Consider the following 14,270-nt stretch of genomic DNA (forward strand, 5'->3'; position numbering starts at 1 on the left):
TTAGGCATGTGCTTAAATACTTAGTTCATCAAGAATTTTTTTTTCCAACAGCTTGTTCCCTTTCCTGGGAATTTCTTGTTCTAATGAATAATTCTGTAGAGCTCTAGAGATTATGCTGGGGTGGGGGCAAGTCCTATCTATTCGTGTGAATCAAGTGTTTCCTGGAATGGTTCAGTAAGAATCAGAAATGTCGTGAGTTTTCTAGGACAGCTATAATGTGAGCAATCTCTGGTTGGATCCTGTAAACCTGTAACCATTTACAATGCAACAGAAATTACCTAGAGGCAAATGTAATTTAATGAAACCCAGAGCTATATGGCTAAGCTAACTGGAAAAGGTAGTATGTTAAAATTTTTGGGTTAGACAAATGCAAATGACTTTCTGCAGAACTACACCTCAGGTTTCTTTGCATTAACAAGCTTGGTAGCAAAAATTCCTTGGAAGAGTGCAAGTGGTGTTTTCCTTAAGGCAAAGGATGGGGAAGACCAAAGCATATGCCATGCAGCTTTAGCAAATGAGGAAATGGAGAAGCTGTCAGAGGTTTTTTCTAATCTTCTCCAGGTTTTTCTTTAGCTTTTCTTCAACAAGCTAGAAATTGCATATCATGGGGTTTGACTGTGAAGGAAAGCTCATTTCTACCCATACAAAGATATTAAACATGCTGAATTTACTGGCCAACTGTTTTGTCCTCAAGGCAGCTTCACCAATAAAGCAACTCAAGATCAAAACAAAAATGCACTGTGCAGGGGGAAAAATATGCTTTTCTAATTAGTATCAACATTTATGGGAAATGGGACCAACCCTAAGATGTGATAAGGATAAATAAAAATTGTAGACATTCGCTTTCCTCCAATATGTCTTATTGGGAACTGCTTTTATTCAGAAAATGATAGTGTTCAATGAATGTCAACATGCCTATTCTTATAATGAAAACCTTGTTTCTGTCTCTGAAATGTCAGTCTAGCTTATGTAGCCATCCATCTCCACAGTTACCTTCTGCTTGGACATGTCACTGTAGTGAACTGTAGTTATCAGCTGGCAGATGACAGAACATCATCTCCATGCTCAGGGTGGCAGCTTTTCTTTGTGTGGTCCCATTAAAGTGTTTGGGGTAGCTCAGATCTTGCTAAGGGTGAACATGGGATAGACTTAAAGCCGGATTCAAGAGCAGAGCATCTCTGCTTTCAGAGAGGGCAGGAGAAGTCTCTTGAGAGGAGGTGACTGCCCCATGCTGAGTGGCAGGATCTGCCTCACGCTTGGCTTGGGAGCTGTCTTTAGCTATCTTACTGCTTACAGGCATTGTGTAAGAAGGAGCATAGGAAGTGTTTGAGGAGATTCCTTGGATCATGCCTACCTGGGGGGCTCAGCAAGTGCAGATTTATAGAGAAGAAAGGCAGCAGGGAACCATAGTTTCCACAGTGCTGGTTCGTGTGGCCTGTTCCTCCCTCATCCATGCCGCACTAGTCGGCGTGTGTGCATTTGCACTGAGAAATCTTTCCCAGCAAATCTAAGGCTGAGGAGCCTCTGATAATTGCGCTGGAAAAGGTCCTTATTACCAAGGTGTTCCATTGACTATTAAGCCTTTGCTGAATATGGGGATCTAATCTGTGATCCCTCTTGGATTTAGCTGCAGCATCTGAAGAGGTTACGGCCCCCACAGTGTGCTGAGAGCTCTGGGTGGTAATCTCTTCAGCAGCTGCAGATAAATCCAACAGGGATTGTGAATCATTGTCCTCAAACCCAGTCTGTCTTCACTTCTGGTGCAGCCAAAACTGTGCACCAAGCTCTTATTTCATATCATAACTACTTAAGTCTCCCATTTTTTGGCCTTATCCACTGCAGCTTTGCTCTTAAGTCTGTAGAATGTCCAAACTGTTGTTGTGAGCCATTGCTACAGCTTCCCTGCTCCGAGGTGCTTTAGTTCTGCCTGGCAGTATCTAATAGTGATGTTTTAATTCTTGGGGAGATGCTAGCAAGCCCTATTTAGGAAGCAGCTGATGTAGGTTCCCATGACCCCTATGCTTTTCTCTGAGGCTTGTGTATGCATGGGTGTGTTCACTTAGGGGCTGTACCAGGAGCTGGATCCAAAGCAAGCTCTTAGAGGAGGACAGTAGGAAGAGCATTGCAATGGGCTAAGCTAAAACACCCTGATAAACCCTCAAATGTAACTTCCAGCTTAGTGACTACAGAGAGCTCATTTAAAAAAAGCCAAGTCTGTGCTGGTGTGTTTGGCTGCAAAGTTCACTGACCACCAGGACTAGGGGACCTGGCACATCTGAAGTGACTGCCTGTAAAGTAGCTGGGTTCTGCTAAGCCACCAAAATTAGACTTGATCTGTCAGCTGCAAGGCATGGACTCAAGAGAAGAACATTTTGCTAAAAGAAAGTTTGTTGGCACAGGGATGCCACTGAGTCATAAACCAGTTACTGCTGAAAAGCTTTTTCTTTTCAGGTGCTTTGTAACAGACTCTAGGCTGGGTGTGGGGAATTAGACCTCCTGACAACTCCCTTCCGGCCTTCATAGACATCAATGTCATATCTCTCTTTGGGAGCCACTCATCTCAAATCTTTTTTCAGACTCCCTTTACACAGGTGCTTATAATCCTAGCTTGCTGATCCATGGCTGGCAGATGATCAGTTTTCTTTTCACCTGCCACTATGCATAATGAAGGAAAAGCAATTTGCACAAGAAAGCTGAACTGCTGTGCTTCTGTTGTATCCTCATCCTCTCTCCAAGGCTGTGGCACCTTCCCTGTTGAGAACCCAGCATGCTCTGTACCTCCATCTGAAGGAGGACAACTTCTGGTTGAGAGGTGAGAGGCTTCCAGTCCAGAAGCATGTGGTTTGGGCTTCAAAGGGCAGTGAGGTGACTCACTGCATCTTGGACCTGACTGGTTTATTTCCACAAGAGCCTAATGATTTGGAGACCTATTAGTAATGAGAAGAACAACTTACCCTTCTACGTAAGCTCATTTTTTTTTCTCCTGAAAGTGTTAAATGGACTGTTTATCTTCAGGGGTGGAAAGAGGAGTTTGATAGGGGTAAACGCAAGTTTTAGTGTTCAGTGGTATCTGAATGTTTGGAAGTCTGTGACAAAGCTTAGCCTAGAAAGTGTATTGCCTTGAAATAAAGGAGTGGCATCAAGTATGGCTACAGTGATTAGACTTTGTTTAATTAAGGCTTGAGCCAGCTGAAACACTGACTGTGGGGGAGTCCAAATCCAAAATGCCTGTGTTGAATTCCTCATGAAGGGGACTACTGAAAAAGCCTTCATACTTGAATTATTTCCTGAAGGACAGGCAGATTTTTTTAAATGTGTACCTGACAATTTATTCGGACATCCATTGAACATGCTCTCGAAGGCAGAGAATGCACACCCTGACATAGAGACTACCCTGACAACAGAGAAGCCCTAGTCCTACTGTGCTATCTTCTTGCAAAAAAAAAAAAAAAAAAAAAAAGAACAGAAGAAATCCTTTTCTGTGGAACAACACAGAAGAGATGGTGAAATGAGGCAGCTCTGCCTAGACAGGAAAGGAAACTGTTTTCTAAAAGCTCACTTAGAGGTTACTCCTGTCATCCATTCCCTGTTGATGGAGAGCACAGAAAGGTATTCTCTGGAGGGTGCTGTTTGGTTTGCAGGGTATCCTTTTGGGTGGGGAAATGCTTTACACACAGCTATAGATGTGTTCACATGTATGATGAGAATCAAAGGACGCAACTGTTTGACACTGCATAGTTTAGAAGGAGACTATGGGTCCCAAAATGTGGTGGTAGAAGCCTTGTAAAAAGAGAATTGTTGTTAAATAGCAAGTGAATAAACTGCTTGCAAAGTTTTTCTTGTTTATGCTTGTTACGTAGCCTAGACTTCCATAAAGCAGACCTGATGTTGATGGGAGCAGGTATGCATGCACTGTGTTGGTTTATGGGCTGAGATATTTGCACAAATATTAGAAAAGCCTTTGCCAGTGCTCTTTGGAAAAACTTTTTTCAATTAGTTTTGCATCTGAAACATGTTTTGGCTAAAAACTGAGTATGATTCAATTACCCACCTCAAAATAGATGATTTTTTTTTCTAAGAGATAATTGTTTGGGAACTGATAACACTGCTTAATAAGCATTTCTTCCCCCCAAGCCTCCCACCTTTCAGGTTACTGGCACAACATGGGGAAACAAAAGTCGAACAGCCATCAAACCATCTCAACATATTGAAGAAAAAGCTGATATTAAGCTTTGAAATTCCATGTGACATCCCAAAGCAGAGCTTCGACCAGCTGATCTAGAATGACCAAGTTAGCACATGGGAGGTCTGCTGCAGTGTTTTAGCTGGGAATCTTAAGTCTTACTATTTTTGAAAGCGATTCAGAAATCCAATTGGTATCAGTTTTCAAAGTCACTTCAGTCCTTGCATTATTAAATTGCCCTTGCACCTCTGTCAGGTGAAGGAACGTTTTTAGACACAATTTGAGTACAAGTACTGCAAAAGCAAGCATTTGCATGCAAAAAGGATTACAGAAATGAGATACAATGTGAGATTAGGGTTGGCTCTTTGCCCTGAGCATTTTAAGTAGAACTGCTGATTGAATGGTAGGGTCTGTAAGCTTTGAGTTATTTTATACTGACATGATTTACAGCTTAAACGCTTAGGTAAGGAATTCAGAGAACCACAAGCTGTGGAATTTGTGTATATTGTAATGCTGTGAAACTAGATGTGAACATGACATGTGCTGTGTTTCAGTGGGTAACACATTAAATCTATGCTGCTGATTTCATATACCTAAGTTAACTTGGCTTCACCACAGGTTCCCAAACCCTTCAACAGCAAGTAGTGACATAGTTAACGTGTACTTGGCTGCATATGTATTATGTGTTATAGACAAATTAATGATTTCCCCAAGACTTTCAAAAGTTACTGGTGATCTCTCAGAATTTTTGTTGTACAAATTGGAAGGGTATTAAGGAGTCCTCGTTTAGAAGGGAAAACAGTAACTGGGAAAACTTGCTGTCACCTGGATATGTCTTCCTTGGATGACTTTCTATTAATATGAACCAGTCACCTTCATAAAGAGAGGGACTGTTTGAGTTTTCTTGTTTGATTGGAAATCTCTTATCTATCTTGTAAAATTTTATATTCAAAATAGCTCAACATGTCTTAATACTTACAAAGGTTAATATGAGCTAAGAGGGCCCTGAAAAAGCTTGTAGATGAACAGATGTTAGATACTTCTGGCTTCAGATTCAGTAAATATCTAGGGCAGGCCTTTTGATTACAGGTGTCTGAGAAACTAGGCTTTGCTGATCCCTGCACATATGGATAAGGAAGAATGGAGTTTCACCTTGCAAATTGTTGCTCTTACCTTTTCACTTTTCTTCCCTTTTTTTTGCTCATCGCTCTGCTCCTTGTCCACAACCAGTTTGAGATTCTTCACTTCCTGTCGCATCACCTCATCAACCTACCCAGACAAACACAGCTGCATCTTTATCGAAGTCTTCTGTTCTGCCACAGCACCTCAGACAAATGTTCAGCTAAACAAGCATTAAAGAACAGATAGAGACTCTGGAAGGAGGTAAGGTCTATGCTGGGGCCAGTTCTTACAGCCACAGAGGAATATACAGAGGCAATGTATGTTATTAGTGTCCTCCTAGCACTGTAAGCACACCTGCACTCTGATCTCCTTCTCCACTTCTTCCCGCTTCTCCTGTTTGATCAGTTCTGGGTCACGCTCCTGGAGGAAATTCCATCCCTCATCTCTGTTATTCCAAACGGCTGTTATCCAAAAGATAGAAAGAAGAGGAGAAAAGTCACAGAAGTCATTGGTTTCTCCAACTGCTTCAGGAGGCAAAAAATAGGTAGTTTCAGGCAGCTTTTATTAAATTATTAGCAACATGAAAGTAGCAGGCCCTAGGGACCCCTTAGCAAGTTTAGAACCCTTTTTTGCTAGGATCTGTAAATCTTGAGGTTAACATTTTCTTTTTGGCCTTAGGCTGTAAATTGGTATTGGATTTCAAGAGGATAATAATGAGATATCAATGTTGTCATTTGCTGGTTGTGAAGCTGAAAGCCTGGAGTGTTGCTCACCTGCAAGAGTAGATAGTATGGTATAGGCTGAACTGTTGTGTCTGTGTCCTGCCACAGTCTGACAAGATTGTGCTTAAATCTTTACCATGAAGTGCCAAAAATGGTTCCTGTCCTGAATGTCTCCTGGATGGTGTACAGCTGCCTTGGTGACTAAAAGGTGCCATTTAAAATGGGGAGCTTCCCTTTTTTTTCTCCTAATCAGTTATCTAATGTGGATTGAAAGAGGATTTTCAGCTGCTGAAAGCTAACATTTAAACCTGTGAAAGAAGTTAGCCTTTATCATAATTCACATGAACCCAAAATATGGGCCAGGAGCACTGGGATATATGTAAAGGACTGCACTGAACATGGAAATGGGATGCGAGGGGGACAGCAAGTCTGTCAGCAATAAGCTGTATCCAACCCATGAGTGATGTAGAGCCATGCTGAGTTTTAATGGTATCTGGAGAGTTTTAAGCCTGATGGTAATTGAGGCAGTGGAGTCTTTCCTGAAAAACACACGTTGCCTATCTGATACAGTGTCTTTATCTGTTAGCATTAAATGTATAGAAGATGAGTAAAAGGAGATTCAAGTCCTGGAACAGGGCAAGCTGGTGATCAAAAAGTCCTGTTTGTGATAACATACTAGATGATCCTGAGGTTCAATTCTTTCTGAGGCAAGCTGTATTTTGTACTTTAGAAAGAAAAGTGAATGAAGTCTGGCAAGCTCTGTCTGAATTCACTGCTATTAGCAAAAGGTACCTTTTAAATGGAAACGCCTTTCCTTTTACATTTTTTGAGCTAATTTAAAAGGACAATTCATATCTTTCATTTCTCTGCATTTCAAGCCCTGATAGTATCTCTAATGACAGTCAATCTCCAGCAGTATGTGCTAATTCAATTTCCAGATGATTTAAAATGACAGCTTTCTACTTTAAGATATAGGCTCCTTTATGAAGCTGTTTTGTACAGGATATACTTTGTGTGCCCACTGCTGTTTCTAAGGCACTATAAATTCAGAAAGATTTTCACAGTACCCATAGGAGATCATTCAAGTTTTAGTCCAGTTAATACAATACTGGCTGCTACCTTCATCCTCTAAGAGTTTTTTCAGACTCCAATTATGTGCAGAGTATTTGTGGCTTTACACATAGGGAATAGTTTTTGCAGGTGAGTAGTCTTAATTTCATAGCTAAAAGTGGTAGTGATGTAAGAGGACAGTACCTTTTTCGCCATAAGGAAAGAAACTCAAAGGTATAGATGCTAATTGCTTTAAATTACTCCTGGGCCATCAAATGGCCTGACAGATGCTGCATAATATTTCAAGAAGGAAAGCTGATTTGCCCTCACTGGAAGGTAACTCCTCCAGGGTTACTACTTTGGAATTTAAGCCTTGGGGAAAGGGGATATTACATGGAAATAATGTGAATTTTTAAACACTTTCTTGGCTGGGTCAACAGGTTGAAAGGGCTCTGTTTTCACAGGAGTCCTAGGTTTAAGGTATTTATTTTTTATGGAGGTGTCCATAGATTTTTATTTTATTTTTCCATAATTGTTTGTTGTCATTTTGTTAATGGATTACTGGTTAATGCCCACTGCAGACAAACCAGTGATAATCCTCACAGAGCTCAGGCCACAGCCTTTGATATTACCTGGCAATGAGTTCAGAGTGCTTTATTAGCCACTAGGTTAGAGGTCCCTAATTTTAGAAGGGAGATCAATAACTCCTAGGTGTTAGCTGCTATGTTGTTCTTAGAAACGTTTTGTATATCTGACAGTTACTTTTAAAGTAAGGTCAGGAGGCTAAGGATGTTAGGCTTTCACTGGCCAGTCAAAAGAGCCTGGTGTTTTGTTGCAGACAGGGTCATCCAGTTATGGGAACTATTTCTGTGTGCATAGAGCAATTTAAATTAGCTCTTTTAAAATAGTGCATGATTATCTCTGGACTACATGTGGTGTTCTAGCTGAGAATCCAAAAGGCAGAGCAATCTAATGGGACTGTAAACACCAGCCCTTTGGGCACAATAGTTTTTGCTCTGCAGGCTAGTAAGTAATTCCAGTATCTTGGAATATCAGAGAGCAGCCTATGACTAATAAATGGAGTAATCTTAGCTGAAGCCTGAGGCTTTTCTTAACATGACCACTTTCAAGCCCTGTTGCCAGGAGGTTAAATCTTTTGATGCAGATAAAAACATGCAGTATTACTGCATCTTACAGTTTGGGTCGAACTCAAGTTCCAACTCAAGTATCTGCTAACTGAGCAAGTAATAAATGTCACCTGGCCATCTGTGTAATGGAGGAACTAGCGCTTTGCGGCCTCACAGGGGTTTCGCAAAGGTAAAAACCATGAGGACTGTGAGGTGATGACTCAGACTGCTTACATTTGCTCCACATAAACTCCTGCTATTCCTGTGTAAAAGTTCGATGTGGCCTGCACAGAGACTGGTTCTTTCCAACAACAGTATATAAAATGAGTGTTTTAGGGCTTGGCAAATGTAGTTTAGCAAGTAGTAAAACTGCCAAATATGGTTTTGGGAGACCAAAAGTCTTCACAAGGTTCAGCTAAATTGAGTTTTAGCTTGGTGGAGGAAAAAGATATTGAGGAGGGGGACGGGTCTGGAACTAAAATGTTCAGAGCTTTGTGAAAACTGACCTGCATCTCTGAAAAGGTTTAAGTAATGTAAGAACTAAACTAATGATGTGAGGATGGGATGATTTAGTTGAGGGGGACAGAATTCAGAAAACCAAATTGTTCCTTTAACAGCTATCACTTGAGTAAATTTTAGTAATGCTCATAAGAGCCTATAAATGCTTCCAGTGTAGAGGTACCTGATATAAACTTTGCATAACCCAGCTCCAGTTTTCTAGATTATGCAGTATAAAAGCTAAACTTCTATGCAGACTGATAAGAATTGACCAATTTCTACATAAGAATGGAAAAATGACCCCAATGTTAAAAAGCCCTCAAATCCCAACAATAACAAAACACTTTCAAGATAATTCTGCTACAAAAATAAATGCAGTAAATTACAGTATAAGAAAATCATTAAGCTTTTATGGCTAAAGTTGTTCTAGGTTGGTTTCCTGGTGCCTTGAAAAACTAAACCTTGTCCATAGTGGATAAAGAATACAATACTTCTGAACAGCCACCAGGTAGGACTGTGACAAATGGGTGGTGGTGACTGGTTAGACACTGTCTTGCAGTAAAAGACTCAGCGATGGCGAATGAGGGTAGGGCGCTGTGCTGCTTGGAGGAATTAATTTTGCTAAAAATAACCATGGGTCAAACAGACTTGGGCAATTACGAGGAAAAGAAACTGTTAAGCTTAGCTAAACTATTAAACTCTAGCTGTGCTTAAGGCAACTGTTGCTATTAGAAGCTGGCAGAGGGGCTCTTTGCACTCCGAGGGTTTCTGGTTGTGCTCTGTACAGATGGTGTTTCCTATTGTGTCCTTGGAGCTGTGGCTCCAGCTGCTGGCTCCTGTGGGGTAAGCTGGAGATGAGCAGCAGTGCTGAAGTCTGGCTGATGTCCTGGAGCTTTTCTACCACCACAGGCTTGTGCCCATGTGTGACCTAACCTACCAAATGTGTTGCTCCTGCAAGCGCTGTTGGGATGTAGCTAAGGTATTCGTGCTGGCTTTGGGCATGCAATTCTGAGGGCTGAGTGAAGAACCAGGCTCCATGGACAGATAGTAACTGCCCTGAATTGTCCTTGGCTTGGTGGGCTGTTCATGAAAGCTGAGAGCCCTAATTCACCCCTTAACTTCATGAGTAATCCTCCATTATATGCTGGCAAGCCATAAAGAATGTGTTTTGTTGGTATGGCAGTACATAAACTGTAGCATTCAGTTACAGTTTGGGCTAAGAAATGTCCCCTATCTTCTTGTAACTTTATTATTGCCCGAGTTAGCTGTGGAATTTGGGCATCTCCTTTTCTCAAACTGTCAACACCCACAGTGCTTCTATTTGGTCATATCCATGCCCATGTTGGAAAGCATTGTTTAAAGCCCTTATGTGGGGGACTATAACCAAATGCGTTTTCCACAACATGGACAAGGGACCTGCTTGAACATGAAGAAATGACTTTCACAGTTCAGCATTTTATTGAGGACTTAGATGCTGCAGTCTCAGTGCTGCTCTTCTTGGCAGTAAGATGCCATTTAGTCCCTGAGCATACAGGAAAGCATGGATGTAATAATAGTAATGAGTTAAGGCTCAGTATCACCTATACTTGCTCCCTTATGTAGGGCTCTTGCTGAATTCAGCAGGGTTCTGATGTAGCACTCGAGCAAGAGTCTCCCTTTGACTGCCTAGCTTCTCTGAGTTAGGGCATGTAAGAGAAATGTGCTTGTTAGAAGGCAGAGGTCAGGCAAAATTGTGCTGGTGTAAATTTGGAAAGTCAGTTGTGAACTTCTTTCCCTTCAGCCAATCCAAATTAGGCAGAAGACTTGATGCCAGTGATTTTTTAGCAGGAGGGAATAAAGGAGATTTTCTGATGAGGAATTTTAGCAAATTAGTAATTCTCCAGAGTAGGGGGAAGAAAAGATGTTTTGAAAAATAATGGCTTGAGGATAAAATGTGCATGGAATAATGAAAGAGAAGCTTGAAAGTTTTGATCTTTGAGACTGAGATGCACTTTGAGAACTTTAATTTGTGCTTGTCTGACCCTTGGAGGCCTATCATGCTGTTCATGGGTCAGGCTGTCCATTCCCTTTCTCTTCTGTGCCCAGCACAAGGACCTGCTGCCTCACTTGTGTGTCTATAGGGTGCATGTTCAAGATAAGCAGTTAAGAGATGGAGAAAGAGGCATCAGGTATAAAGGGAGGGAAGAGAAAATGGAAGGAGCAGAATATCCTTTAACAAAAATGCTTTGATTGAATAAAATCTGCCTTTTTATTGTTCAAAATAAAAAACCAGGTAGTCTCCTAGCTATGAAAGTCACTTACATCTGTTAAGTTGCATATACTTTGAGAAAAGTAGATTCAAAGTCCAGCAGCACTTCCCATGCCACCTTTGTTTAAAAAAAATCCTTTATTAAATGATGTAAAAATAATCTCACTAGTTGCAGTGTAGATGGAAAAACTCAAGGGACATGTTCCATGAATGATAAAAACAGGATAAAGAACTACAGGAGCAGGCAAATACTGAGGCTGAAACCTGCTGTATAGTGCACTGCGTCTGAATTATTTGCCATTTGGATTTTCTGAAGGTGACAAAAGTGATAATAAAGCTTCTCTGTGTACACTAAAGCGCTTGGGTCTAGTTTGGCCACTTTTACTTAGAGCTGTGTCTTCCTGCATGGTCAGCCCAGTTATTTTACAGAGACTTTCCAGGAAGATGTGAGGTACTGAAAATCCCATCACAAACTCTGCTTTATCTAATGTGCTTCTGTAGTGTTGATGCTTTCAGCAATTGGTATTTTGACTTTATAGGAAAGACATAATTAAGCTGAATCAGAAGAGCATTCCAGTTGTAATTGTTTGCTTTCTACTGACCGTTGTATTGAATGCTTCCTTCCTCCATTACTGGCAGGAAATTACTGGGAGCCATTTTCCAGCCTTCCTCTTCTCCCTAAATCAGAGGGTGAGAAACAATCAGATTTTTAGTATGAGGAGGCTTCGTAAGTATACAAAATGTCATGATTTGAGTTTCTTTAAATCATTTACAAGAGTAAGAAACTGCTTCCTCATACCATGCAGTAAGCTGTTAAATCATGTTTTTATCCTAGCAGGTTATAGGAAAGTCTTATTTCCTTAAGAGAAGTGAGGGTCAATTTACCAGTTAATCTACTGAGGTTGCAAGAATTGGAAATGTGTGCTTAACTGAACTTGATTAATGCAAGTGGGAGATTTCCAAAGTGCCAATCAAGTTATCTGGCTATATTTTTCAGTTGTTATTCCTAAGTGGTGGAAAAGGTGTGGGGGAGGGAAAGAAGAAACAAGGAATCCCCAACCTGTGGGTAATTCCAAACTGCTGAAACTTCTTATCTGTAATCAGGAAGAATACTGATCTTAGTATTTTTTGCAAAACGAAGTATCTTGTTTCAACTTTAACAAAATATTTTGACATTTTCCTGTCTAAAGTAACTGACATGGACATGCTCCTGAAACATTTTGATTTCACTGACTCAGTATTTCTGAGAGAAAAGAAAAAAAAAAACTTGTCAGAAGATTATCAGAAGTTTTATACTTAGTCAATCATAAGCACTTAAAATTTAGCAAGTTTATAGCTATTAGTGGAAAATTAGATCCCTGGGGAGGAGGTGAACTTGGATTTGTGCAAGATAACACAAGTTGTTTAAGGCTTTAATGAATGTGCAGTCTGTACAGCTCTCACTATCAGTAAGGATCATTCCCTGAAGTAACTTTTCTCCCTTCCCTCCCTGTCAGAAAATCCCGCTGTATGTCCTTGTAACTGGATGCCCTAGCATGCCGGCTACTGGCGGATACCACTGCAGCCGGGTCATGTGAACTATTAAATGTCCATTTAAAATTGTGTTACAGTAATTATAGTTTGGCCATAAACATGCAAACCTAAATGCATTTCTTTCTCCCACCGTAAAGTCTACAGATGCATTTGGAAGATTCAGGAGTGTAATTCATAGGTCAAGAATCAGTTTGGTAAAGCAAGTGCCTACAGATTGAACACGTGGATCTCATTCTCTGTTGTTCTGATATATTTCCAGTTTTCTCTGTTTCTGGGACTTTGATTTGTACCTGGGCTTCTTGCAGCAGGCACAATCCAAATCTGCTGTATTGCTTTTAGCACTTTTCAATGACATGTACTTGTCAGAAAATGACTAAAATACACTGTTGTAAGGGAGACTGAAGATTTTTAATTATTTAAAAAAAGCAGAGGTCCAAAAATGGGAGTTACTCATTTTTAGCTACTGAACATCATAAAGAACATTCACATTTCTTTTATTTTAAAAAAAATAAGCCAATAAATCATTTTAACTACTGGCTTCAATGATTTTATACTCTGCAGGTAATATTGCTGTGTCAGGTTCATTGACTTTGTTCAAAACCTTTCTGTGTCCAAAGACCAGTTGCAGAATCCTGCTCTCCTATCCCCTCTTGCCTTTCTTAATAGAATAAGAGCCAATGTAAAGATTTTTTTCCTTTTGAAGTTACGTGATGTCAGTTGATGTATTTTTCTACATTCAGATGACGGATTCCCTGCTTATTCTCTTCTAAAGCACCCTTGAGCCATCAGTGCGTTCTTCAGTTTAAGTACATATAAAGGAATAAATGTTTTTACTGTTTCTGAATCTTTTCAAAGTCAGACTTGTGCCAAAGAATTCTCATTCTACACCAGGCAATATTCTAAACTGATTTTGTTCTGCACTTTTGCTATGGAGATTTTGGTGATGGATTTCACTTAGGGCAAAATGCATCTCACTACTGAATATTGCGGGATGAAATTTGGGATTGTGCTGCCTTGCTCCTGGCCTGTGAACCAGGCAGGTTGCAGCGTGTTACTATGCAGAACAGGTCAGGCTGGTCTAACTTGTGCTCTGCTGTTAGAGGGATCATACAGTGCTGAAGTTTTCTTTTTTTCTCCTTGGGTGCCCAATGGGAGATCAGATCAACACCTTGCAGAGAAGAAAATGAAATTACTTTGATATTAAATATGTGTTTTAAGATTGCTATCAGGCTTCAGAAATGCTTAAATTTCCTTCTGGGATCAAACTTCTGTTTTCTTAAAGAACTCAAAGTAAGAATTTTTTTTTCCCTGACTGCATCACTATGACTTATAGCCTATACATATTTTAATAAGAGTCCTGCTGTTAGAGCCTTTCCAACTCCTCCTCAACTGGTCTTAGCCACTATTTTTCCCCATCAGAGCTATAACCTTTGGAAGAATGTTCCCTTTGTTCTTTTTCAATGAACCATAGAGAACCTGATAGTGGCTCTGAGTTTTACTTGTCAAGACTTGTGATGGCTGAAGAGACAAGAATGACATCAAGTTATATAGTCCCAGAGCTCTATATTGTGTTTTATTTTTCCACATATTTGAAATCACCTTTCTGAGGCTTTGAGGGCAGTGTGATTCATTTTTTGGTATTGAATTGGTTCTTATCTAGTAAAAGATGAAAAACAGTGAGGGATTGCATGCATCTTGTGGAAGTCATGTTTTTAAGCAGATGAACAAGTTTGCCATCTGCCTTTGGAAAATGAGGATGGATTTGGTGTTTTGAGCATGTCTGAATA

The 14,270-nt window shown here is 40.3% G+C and overlaps 1 protein-coding gene across 1 annotated transcript in view; it reads right to left on the reverse strand.

Annotated features, from left to right (window-relative positions):
- DRC11 (dynein regulatory complex subunit 11) overlaps positions 1–14,270 on the reverse strand; it is a 100,101-nt gene that overhangs the window by 27,312 nt on the left and 58,519 nt on the right. Inside the window, exons 9-11 of the mRNA XM_088523676.1 lie at positions 11,553–11,628; positions 5,660–5,766; positions 5,357–5,452 (exon numbers count right to left, since the gene is read on the reverse strand). Coding sequence (XP_088379802.1) covers positions 5,357–5,452; positions 5,660–5,766; positions 11,553–11,628 — 279 coding nt within the window. The remainder of the gene's footprint in view (positions 1–5,356; positions 5,453–5,659; positions 5,767–11,552; positions 11,629–14,270) is intronic.

The sequence above is a fragment of the Tinamus guttatus genome, unplaced genomic scaffold (genome assembly GCF_059628265.1).
Source record: "Tinamus guttatus ecotype Peru unplaced genomic scaffold, ASM5962826v1 Tinamus_guttatus_pri_ptg000197l, whole genome shotgun sequence".
NCBI classification, from domain to species: Eukaryota; Metazoa; Chordata; class Aves; order Tinamiformes; family Tinamidae; genus Tinamus; species Tinamus guttatus.